This window comes from Anopheles ziemanni, chromosome 3 (genome assembly GCF_943734765.1).
Source record: "Anopheles ziemanni chromosome 3, idAnoZiCoDA_A2_x.2, whole genome shotgun sequence".
NCBI lineage: Eukaryota > Metazoa > Arthropoda > Insecta > Diptera > Culicidae > Anopheles > Anopheles ziemanni.
In genome coordinates this window covers 87,424,504-87,436,184 of record NC_080706.1, presented here as the reverse complement: position 1 = coordinate 87,436,184, position 11,681 = coordinate 87,424,504, and the positions used below count along the sequence as shown (strand labels likewise).

General features: G+C 49.1%; 1 protein-coding gene across 1 annotated transcript in view; it reads right to left on the bottom strand.

Moving 5' to 3' along the window:
- Positions 1-260: 260 nt before the first annotated feature.
- The window catches only part of LOC131286823 (A-kinase anchor protein 9), a 38,970-nt gene continuing 27,549 nt past the window's right edge, over positions 261-11,681 (bottom strand). Inside the window, exons 14-15 of the mRNA XM_058315824.1 lie at positions 4,813-5,511; positions 261-3,746 (exon numbers count right to left, since the gene is read on the bottom strand). Of these exons, the coding sequence (XP_058171807.1) occupies positions 261-3,746; positions 4,813-5,511 (4,185 nt within the window). The remainder of the gene's footprint in view (positions 3,747-4,812; positions 5,512-11,681) is intronic.

Below are 11,681 nucleotides of genomic sequence, written 5' to 3'. Positions count from 1 at the left end.
TCTAACATGAGAAAGAGAGAGAGATAAATAGCGGTATAGAGAGATCTGTCTGGAGCGACACATAGCGGCTAAAATGGATCGTAACAGTGCGTGTGAACCTTTGGTTGGCAGTTTTTCTGAAACACCTCCAATGTCGTTCTAGAAAAAAACCCTACAAAACAGTGTCGTTTGATTGCTGCGTCAGGGTAGCAAAGCACTAACCTAAACGATAACGTGTCTAAAGGGGAAAGTCAACAGTAAGTTGAAGGTTAATGACCCACCTATCGGTTGCCGGAGCCATTACGGTTGTACTGAGGCTGGTGCTGCTGCTGATGTTCCCGCAGGGTTTCCAGCACGTCGACGTTCATCCGCAGGGACGTGGGCGAACCGGGCACCGGAACGGAGAGTGTCCTCACGAAGGCACCACCAGCACCGACACCGACCGATGCGCTGAACAACTGCGACGGGATCGGTTCCGCGCGTTCCATCCGCACCGACGCACCACCGCCAACGGTACCGTACTCGGCAAAGTGTGAGTTCGGCGAGCGTGCCCAAACGTTCGTGCTGGCCGACTGAGACCGCCGCGGGCTGCTGAACGGTTGCGAGAAGATGGCCTTCGCGCAAACGCGTCGCCCGCCGTGCCACTTGCGGACCAGGTACTTCATACGCTCGATCGCCACGATCACCGTCACGACCGAGCGGAACGATTTGCGTCCGGTGCGACGGTGGGAGGACTCGAGCGATCGCGGTCCGCTGGCCAGGGCGAGCACCTCCAGTTGACCGGGAGGTAGCTGCGCGTTGAGCAGCGCGAGTGCCTTCGCTTCGTTTTCCTCGTACGTGGTCAGGACAATCTGCAGGTAGCGCTTCTGGTGCACCAGCGCTTTCCGGTGGCTCTCCGAGCGGAGATACTTTCCGAACAGGTGGTTCGCCCGCTCCTCCAGGTCCTCTCGCTTGTGGTGACCACCACCGTGTGCGTTGTACCGCTCGAGCTCCTGGATACGCTGCTGCAGGGCCCGTCTTTCCTCCATCATGAATCGCAGCGTTTCCGCTTGCTGGTGATTTTCCCGCGCATTCGACTCCAGCATTCGGTTGAGGTCTTTCAGTTTGTTGAGGAACTCCTCCGGTACGACCTCGTGCTGGCCCTGGGCGTGCAGTGAGTTCTCCCTCGAAAGCGCTTCCGTCAGTTGAGCTTCCCGCGTACGCCGGCGGTCAACTTCCGTGCGAAGGCTTTGCACCGTGTCCCGCAATTGGTTCCGCTCGAACTCAACACCCTCAAGGCGCAATTTTAGTTCCTGGTACTCGAGCGAATTCTGTCCGGAGGTTCGGTCGCGTCGAGCCGATCGCAACGCTTCCGCTTCCTGCAGTGCTCCGATGCGCTTTTCGAGACTTTCCAGCTCCCGGTGGGCCAGCTCGAGCTTTTCCTGCTCGTGGTCCAGCTCCAGCTCGAGCGTTTCCTTTTCCTTCAGCACACGGGTCAGCTCCTTCTTCAGCTGCTCGCCGTGCTCGGTCCGCTCGGTGATCTCCCGCTCGAACCGTTCCCGCTCGCGTTCCAACACCCGCTGCAGATCGGCCGTCCGTTCCCGCTCCCGGGCGTTCTGTGCCGTTAGGAACTTTAGCTCGCTCTCATACCGCGCTACCATTTCCGCCTCAAAGTCGCCACTGCGGTTGAGCAATCGATTGAGACGCTGCGGAGAATTGCCCCCACTCAGTGCACCACCACCTTCCGCTGCGGAGGAATGAGCCTGCGGTGAACCTTTGCCCTTTAGTAGCAGATAGTTGTCGAACGATTTGGTCCGCTGCAGGCCCCCGACCATCCGCGACAGGCGCTCGGCCTTCGTTCGCTCCTCCTCCAGCAGCCGCTGGAGTGTGCTCTCGTTTCCGAGTGACGCCTCGAGGCGGATGCGCATTGCTTCGATAATTTCCGCATCCTGCTGCTGGATGGAGGCGGAGTTTTGCTTCTCACCCTCAAGCAGTTCCTGCATCTTTTTACCCTTGTCCATCTCGAGCTGAAGCTTCTGCCGAAGGTCATCCAGTTCCGATGGCTTACGGGGACCACCACCTTTCCTTGCATCCCCCTTTGCTTGCTCCCCGACGGCATGGCGCTCATCGTCCGAGTTCACCTCGTCACTCTCGATCGCTTTCAGGATGCTCGAGTCGAGCTGTGCGGAGTAGTTGAGCTCCTTTTCCAGCTGTTCCGCTATTTCCTCCACCGAGAACGGCTTCGGGCTGGACGAGTTATCGCTCCGTTGGAGTTGTGCCTTTAGCTGTTCCAGTTCGCCTTGCAACTTTGCGTTCCGCGCTTGTTCCTCGCGCAGTTTCCCATTCAACGTCACGTTCTTATCCTGCATTTGCTCCTGGATGTTTGAGAGGGCTTCGTGCAAGCTCTGCCCGTCGTCACCGATCTGCTGGATGATCATCTCCTTCTCGCGCAGTACCCCACGCACATCCTCCAGCTCGTGTTGGCACCCGCTCAGGTCGATCCGCACCCGCTCGAGGGCGAGCATCTTATCCGTCAGCAGTTGTTTCGTTTCCTGCAGCTCCTCCTCGAGCTTGGCGCAGTTCTGCTTGAGTGCCTGCACGTACGACGACGAGCTCGAGTTGAGTTGCGAGTTGCTGCTGCGTGCGATTTCGTTTCTCAACCGGTTGATGTCCTCCGTCAGGAAGCGATTGTCCTCGTTCAGTATCTCGATCTCATGCAGCCGGTCCTTGTAGTTACCCTGGACGATCTTCAGCTCCGTCTCCTTCGCGTCCAGTGAGCGCAACTGCTCGAGATACTTCTCTTCGTTTTTGCTATAGTTTAGCAGATCCTTCTCCAGCTTTGACATCAGCTCGTCCTTGTGGCCGATGGTTTTGTTCAGCGATTCCACCTGCTGCCGCAGCGTGTCCACTTCCACCTTCTGCCGCTGCTGTTCCGTCCGCAACACGGTGGACTCCTTGGTGACGCTTTCCATTTCGGTGCGTACCTTCTCGTACCGCTCGCTTACCTCGACCATTTCCGCTTCCTTCCGGTGCAGGCTTTCTAGGGCCTCGCGTAGCTCGGTTTCCTTCTGCTGGACCGAGTGCGCCTGCTGCTCCAGTTGACCGAGCTCCTGCTTCACCTTCTCTACCTCGGTGCGCAGTTCTTTCCGCTCCTGCATCAGATCCTCGTACAGCTTGTTGCGTGCGGCCAGCTCGACCTGCAGGTCCGCGATCTGTTCCACCTTTTCCTGCAGCTCGCCCTTCAACCGCTCCACCAGCTCGTTCTTTTCATTCACAACCCTATCTAAGCTTAATTTTAAAGACTCTACTTCACTCTCCAGCCGCGCTTTTGCGTCATCCTTCCCTGGACCAGCATCGCCAGCGGTGTCCACTTCGTCGTCCACTATCTCCTCGATAAAGGCTGGCTCTCGGACCAGCATCCTCGACGACCCCTCACCCGGTGGCGCCGGGGAAGCGCCGAAAAACATCAACGTCGATGATGGTACCGGTGCCGATAGGCGCTGCTGGTGGTGCATAATGCCAACGCGTTGCATCGGCGAACCGGCGTCCTCGGCGAGCGAGAAGTTTATCTGTCGCGGAACGTACTCGGGTGTGGGAGCGCTGCTACGTGTTTGATCCGGGACGCGCGGTACGGCCGAGCACACGTCGTGGAAAAAGTTCGACCGCAGTGGAATAGAGTTGAGCATCGAGGAGGACTCGTGGCCACCGCTCAGCGCCTGACCGCCAGCGCCCAGCATCTGCAGCGAGGACTGCTTGGAATGGTTCGGAAACAACGACGTACCGGAGTCCTGGTGGAGTGGGTGGTGGAGGAAACAAGTGAACACAAAATTGAAATGAAAATTTAGAATGGAGAAACTTTTATCGCAGGATTGAATTTCTACGCTACGGTGGTAAAGACTCCAATTCCGTATATGCAACCTGACGGTCAAGACGATTTTATAGGTTAGTACGTTAGCGGTTGGAAAGCAGGTGTTGGATTTAAAAAGTCAATGAATTACGTTGAAGGATTATATAATGAAATTATAAGTTAATACTTTTTAAGTAATACTTGCGAACTTTATAACATAATTTTTATGTCTAAAAAAATTGATTTGTATTTTATGACGTTATTGCTTTAATTCAAATAACATATTAATACTCGTAAATTACCCAATCAATCAAATTACAAAGCAATTGTGACCGGCATTAAAAACTATTTCAAACATAAGCTTTACCATCAATTAATAAACATAAGCGGTTTTAATTTCGATAATTGCATATTCAAAGCGCATACACGCACCAGTCAATGCGAAATAAACATCATCATTTAATTAAACACGTTGTCTACCGGCTAATTTCTACCTTGTTGGGCGTTCAATACCACGCGGATGGCAACGCGTTACTCATACCGGGTGCAGATGATTTCAATTTAATTACTTGGAGCCACTGAGCAAAACACTACGGGCGTAGGGAGTGATCGGTAATGAAAAAGGTTATTCAATTTCTATCTATCTCATGGCTACCATGGAAAGCGCCAGACATAGCGGCTTTGGGACCGCCATGAAGGGGGAAAGAGAGCAGCGTTAAGCACGGTATAGGGAAAAAAAGGATGTTTTCAACCAGGCAACCACACGTAACCTTTATCGTTAGGATGCAGAAGTCAGCGAGAAACATCTGCCAATGGTAATCCCGGGTTGGACGGGCGTAATATTAGTTCGCCCAAGTGGACGAGGTGTCGATGGGGAAAAGGAGGAGAGATCCGGAAAAGAGCTACGTTAGTACACAACAACAAACAGATTATGTTGGCATTCACTTCGGGTTTGGTTGGAAAAACAGAGAGCCGGAAGGACACTAATACTAATGGTCGGTACTCACCATCGGAATGCTGTGCGCGGGCAGTATGCCGCCCTCCAGGGTGATTCCCTGTTCCGGCATCCGGCGCATCACCATGTCCGACTCATCGCAGTCGGTGATCGAAACGACATCGCTCAGCGTACGCCCACCATCGTCATCCTTCGCCGCGGGTCCCGCATGGAACTGCTGCATTCCGGCCATCGCTGCCACCGCCGGTTCCGCCCCCTGCTGGTACTGGGCCAACCGATCCTTCAACTGGTCAATCTCTTCGTTCTTCTCCGCCAGCATCGTCTCCATCAGATCGGGCAGGGCGGCCTTATTGATCATCTCGTTCTTGATCCGATCGCGCAGCTGTCGGATCTCTTCCTCCTTCGCCCGCAGTTCCGTCTCCAGCCGCTGTTGCTCCTGCTCCCCACCGCTCCGTTCGCCGCCGCCCTGATTCATGGCCAGCTCCTTCTCCTGGCGAGCGATCGCCTGCTGACTGTTTTCGAGGAACTGCTTCAGATTGACGATCTGCTTGTCGCGCGTCTGCAGCGTCTCCTTGAGGTTGTGCAGCTCGTTCTGCAGGTCGTGCACCTTCACCGTCAGCTGGGAGGTGCCCTGGCGGTGCAACTCTTCGGCACGCAGGCGCTGCTCGTCGAGGCGGGTCTGCAGGCTTGATATCTTTATCGACTGCTCCGACATTTTCTCCTGCAGCACGTCACGTTCGTGTTGAAGTTCCTGTGAAGTATGGAAAAGAAGATATGCAATAATGAAAAAAATGTGCAATAGAAAAAAGATATATCGGAGAAAAATTATTTAATAAAGATAAATAACTTTATTAGTAGCGCCGGTTAGAAAATCGGCCCATGAGCGCCTGGGCTCACCACCTCGACGGCGTGGGTTCGAATCCCAACCGAGACCGGACCCTCCCCTGTACGAGAGGACTGACTATCCACGTGCTACAACAGGGAAACAAGTCTCGTAAGCCCTTAACGGGCAGGCATGACCAAGAGGTCGTTACGCCAAGAAGAAGAAGAAGAAGAAATAACTTTATTACCATAAGATACGTCATACCAACGATAATTTACAGTTTCGGGCAACCAAATTCAGACGCTCGAACATCAAAAACTATTTAAGTTTGTTATCTTATTCACCGAAGCAGTTTTAAACAACATTTTACAAGGAACTTCCACTACATTTCTTCTTTATGTAAATTCACATTCCTACATTCCTTCTAACGCTCTGTATATTACAGAAAAGAAAAGGACGAAACAGCTTGTTTTTGTTTTTAACTTGTGTCTGAAATCAGTTCATAGTATGCAAACAAATGGTTACGAGGTAGTAATAAATGTCAATTTTAGTTCAACCAAATATTAAAATAAAGCCATTTGTGGGATACGAATTTAACTAGCTTAGTCGAAATAAACATTTTACTCGTTTTTCATTATTTCTTCAAATATAGTGTTTTGAGCACTTTTTTGACTTGTTAAGTATTGTGTCATTAGCAACCTTGAAGAAGGAGATAACTTAAAAATAAAATATTGTTTACCGTCCGACTTTGATTTCCCGCAACTGTACCTGATTACAATCTGTTTTAACCCCAAAAACCAACCGAAAAACTAATCTTTGTTTTCAGTAGCATCGAAACAAGAACGCACGAGATTAAACTGGAATCATTCGCAAATCTCCATCTCAGTTTTTGCATTCGAACCAGTGCGTTATCGAGCTGGTGGAATACTTCATTCAACACAGCAACGTAAACAACATGCAAATCCCGCCCTTTCCCGGGATTAGCGCCACGGAGAGGAATGAACCCGTTAGACTGAAAAGAGAGTTTCCAATCCACCGGGTAGGATTTAGAAACAAAAGGGAACCATTAGGTAGCGGCCGCTGATTCGGGGAAAACTGAACCACATAACGCTGGGGACGTGATTTGACCGTGGCAGTCCGATCCAACCGAACGACTCCGGCGAACGGAACAAGGCAGTTTCTAACTTTCCAGCATGGATTTATTTCATACATTGTATCCGCGCCGCATTGTCATGCCGAAGCCACAGGTCCGGCAAGCTAACCATTCTAATCCAAAAGTAACGAAGTTCATCGCAACAGGACATCATCATCCGGTCGGCTCCATATGTGCGCGCTCGCCGAACCAATCTATAGACACAGTTAACGAACCGTACACGGGCGGGCACCGCACAACGCAACGGCGTAATAAGAAACTGTACACCGGGAAATCATTTTCAGATATCAGCTTCGCCGCGGGAGTTTCTCACGCGCCGGCCTCACGTGGCCACGGTCGTTTCCGGCCGCATGATCCGGAAGGTTCACCTGATTTCCCGACTGTGCGGAAAATGGCAGCGGACAAAAATTGGTTTGCCCTTGTCAAAGAAAATTGTACAATGTTTGTCCTAATTTTAAGTGGACGACAAATAAAATAAGCAGAATGATTATTTTGTCAATGTGAGGAGGAAAAATCAAATGCAAATTTTTGTAATCAGATGTTAGTGAGAAGCTATTAAAGTGACCTTTTTCAACTTCTACTGCTGGAGAATAAATTACTCGCAGACCATTAAAGCACTGAAATCAAAGAAAATCTGTCCTAATCTATGGATTGTTAAACTTTATTCCGAATGGAAACGGCGCCCTAATCTCGCATTCCTCTCAGCGTCGTGACATTTCGCACACTGTAACCATTTCCATTCATTTCTAAGAAAGCCCTAATCCTAATTACCGCGCAGGCGAGGATTCACCTTATCGCCGGTGGCAACACAATCAACACATTTCTCAAAATTACTCTTTAGTTGGGCAAACAACGGTAGTAACGAAAGGGAAAAGAGCGCGTCGCGGAGAAGCTGCACCGGGATGGATGTGATTTTAATCAGTGGAAAATCAGTGGCGTCTCCACAACACAACGACCCTCTCCTCCCACCCCCCACCGCCCAGTGGTGTTGTGTTATGCTAATTGGATTGCTCACCGCGCGCAGCCATCATTTCGGCGTCAGCGTTATCATTAACATCGGGAGATCATCCGCCCATAATCACCCCCACATCGTCGGTCGCTGAGCTTGCCGAAGAAAATCTTGCCAGTATTCCCTTGCCTCGCTTCCACATCCCCCGCTGAATACTTACGCCGAAAGGCTCCACCAGGACGACCTTCTTAAAACCGGCACCTATACCGATTCCATTCACAGACTCTCCAACACCGCTATCGCCGCTGCTGCTGCTGTTGCTGCTGTTGTTGTTAGAGCCAGTGCTTCGGTTTCTGACCCCGCTGCTCTCACCGGCCCTGGCAGAGCCGAAACTGCCGGCCGTAAACATTGAACCGCTGGCCCGCGATTTGTTGGAGCGAAATAAGATACTACCGATGCGAGGGCTATTTTTATCCCGGCTTCCAACTGGGCTGGAAGTTCCTTTTCCCTCTCGGACGGACACACTTACACGCACACCGAGGAGAAGGTTGGTGGACGCTTTCCACGCACCATCGAACTTTTCTTGCCTCTCGGATTTAATGTGGAATTATGTTTCTCCTGTCAGCGAAACTTGTGCTACGCCGTATTTGTTTTCCCCCTCCGTCAACTTCCTTTGGTATGCGTTTTTGTGTTTTTCCTAGCTTAACACTTCGGCGCTGTTATGGTACACTTCTTCGGATCACTTTCAATATGGTCCAAGTTCCGTTCGGTCCATACGTCTTCCAAATTTCTACACCCTCGACGATGATGTTGATGATGATGGGACGAACAAATCTGTTCATTCGTTTTCCCTGGCACACAACAATATGGTATAAACGCCTCCACACACTCCATAAAATCGATGCTGCCGTCCTCCTATCTGTTCATGGTTTATTTTCACAAAAACATTCCTCTGTTTTCATTCGACGGTCTTCCTTATCGGGCTGGGACGTCCCTTTCGATAAGCTGGTTGTTTTTCCACCGGCCGAGCCGGGCTAATATACATTTTATTTTTCGCTTCCCGCACGCACACGAATGCACAATGTGCGAGCAGTGATTGGACACGTGATTTGCATTTCAAATTCCCTCCGGACTGTTCCTCCTCGAGGGGCTAAACCTGTTGCATGTTTTCGGCTCGGCCACCCCGGGAGCTGCCAGCTTCAGGCGTTCATGTGCAAAAAGGGCACAAACGAAGAAAATCCTATTTCCCCGAACGACACCAGTGCCACCAACGGTTCGGTATGGATGAATGGATGGTGAACTTTTCTGGTCCTCTTCCCCGATCCACCGCTGTACACTATCGTCCCACTGTTCCGTCCTTGGCGAGGTATGTGTGCCTTAGCATTTATCGGTTGTTTTGCCGACAAATGGTCAGCAATTAAAGGACGCTCTTCTTCCGTTTAGCTCCTTTCGATAGCTATTAACCTTGCGAGGGAGAAGCAGAAAGCTGCCATTAAGTTGAGTGTTTTCTTTTGTTATTTTCTTTTTACCCATCAGCTGAACTTCATCCATTGCATGGTAAAGGGCGATGGAAATAAAAGTGTACCATCCGAACAAGAGTATAGTAGACTTGATTGCATTTTATTTATTTGCAGTACAGAAAAAAACTTCGTTTCAGAAAAATATAAAATTTTTAAAAATAATTTCAAATAAAACATTTAAAAAGCCCAGTAGTTTATAAAATAAAACTACTGTAGTCTGCATAAGTTCCAACGAAATAGAAATTACACAGACATAATTTCTCTGCGATGCGATATAAAGTTGGTTAAAAATAGAAAAGAAAAAAAACATTACGAAAAAGAACAGAGCTCAAACAAAAAATGTTAAGATGCATCAAAATAATATTAAATTTAATAAGAAAAATCCATCAAATCTAAAATAAACCACAATAATGCTCTTTCATTAAAAAAAAAAGATGCTCAAAACACATTGCTAACAGTAAAAACAGATCAGTATCGGATTTCCAATCCGGAAACATCACAGTTTACTAAAACAAACTGAACTTCCCGTCTTTTGGGAGCTATCGGATACGTTTTGCACTATCGATCGATTTGGTATATCGACCAACAAGTGTTCATTTTCAGGATACTTGGTTCACTAAGCAATCGCGAACGTTGAAAGCTATCTATCGATATAGCAGTGGATAAAACGGCTGTCAAACGCGAACAAATTTGTCGAGTAGTTGCTATATCGATAGATATTGCTATCGCGAACGCTAAAAGATGAACCCTATCGATCGATATAGTATCCACTGCTATGGACCAGTCGATAGCGAGTTAAAAGACCATTTTAAATGATGGTACACTAAAAAATCAACACGAATCCACAATAGCCAACACCAGTGAGCATCACAATTCGTTATTTCTACCAAAATCACTGATTTTATTGATTATTTCTTTTCATCTGATTTCATCTGTTTACCAAATGTATCACTTGAGCAGTAAAAAAAGGATACTTGGATCCAGCTGGATGACGATTGTCTTCCATGCGATTTTTACATCCATAGAAAAGTAGCTAGTTAGCAGCCAGAAAACTGGTTGCCTTATCGACCGATAAATTTTTATCGACCGATTCAGAAAAAGCGTACGCGATGCCAAATTCGAGTAGATAACTTTATCGACCGATAAAAATGCATCGATCGATTGGTGAAACCTACTTCGTTCGCGATAGGCATCTTTGTGTCCAACAGACGCGTTACAAAATCGACGCGTTTGTTTGCGTCTGGGTAAGTTGGAAGAAAACATGCTTGAAGGAAAGGAAAAAGGTTACAACGAACTCCAGTCCGACTTCCCTTGACAAAGAAATCGAAACGGATCCACGACCGAATCGTCAAAGTACACAGAACCATCAAATGTAAACAGCCTACAGTTCGGTTAGTCTCGGGTGAGGGTTGGAATGAATTCGGCCGGGAAACTGCTGGAAGCGGTCTCGCTGGCTGTGATCATAAACGAACGATCAACAAACACAACCCCACACAGGCAGCCCGCCCCTTGGGGTGGGTAAACATAGCAACCGAAATACCACACCCCACACCGGTTTCGGAATCGGCAGTCGTCTCGTCTCGGGGAGGCCGCAGTACAAATGAATTTAAATTGGACGAGTGAAGCCAGCGTACACTGAGGACAGGAAAACGGATCGGCCAACCAGCACCGACACAAAAGGGGGAGATTTCCATGTTTCATTTTCCCCAAACCAAGCTGCTTCAAACTGTCAGCTTCCTAAACAACCACAGGAAAGTGCATACCCACGTCATCATATGATCGTGTTCCTGGCAGCTCACCCCAACGACCAACGCAAGTGGCAACGATGACGATCACGAGCATGACGCGACGGTCGGAAATAATCGTTCTTCATTTACGCACACAACCGCGCCATGCCATATTGCCCACTATTAATAAACGCCAAAGATCACGGCAAAAGAAAGCAAACCGGTCGACAACTCGCGGACTCCCCGACTTCATCAATAACCGACCGGATGGCAGGTGCCACAGTAGATCACTTCATAAGATCCTTTGCACAAATTATCACTACAACATTCTTCACATGAAAGGTTTTTAATTTTATTCTTCTCGTTGCATACAACTGCACTTCACTGACATTCCACCACGTCGGGACAGTTTGAGCGATTGGTCAACACCCAACCATTTCACGAAGGCACACAACATCGCCAACAGTGCCCTGTACTCTTGGGATATAAACCGATCTTCTGGTAGCACAACGAAATACCGACTGAGGTTCTACTAGACCGTGCAGAGGAACTAACAAGCTGAGAGACCGGCATCCCCTGTTTAGCTTGCGTAAAGTCGGTCAATGTACGCGGCTGCGCAGCATAAAAATCATGTGGCAGCGAGAGAAAAGCGAGAGCGAACGAGGGATGTTCCAACTAAACAGTCGTTTGTACTGGCGACTTCTCGGAATACTCCCACTAACGAGAGGTCTCCCTTGAGAAGAGCACAA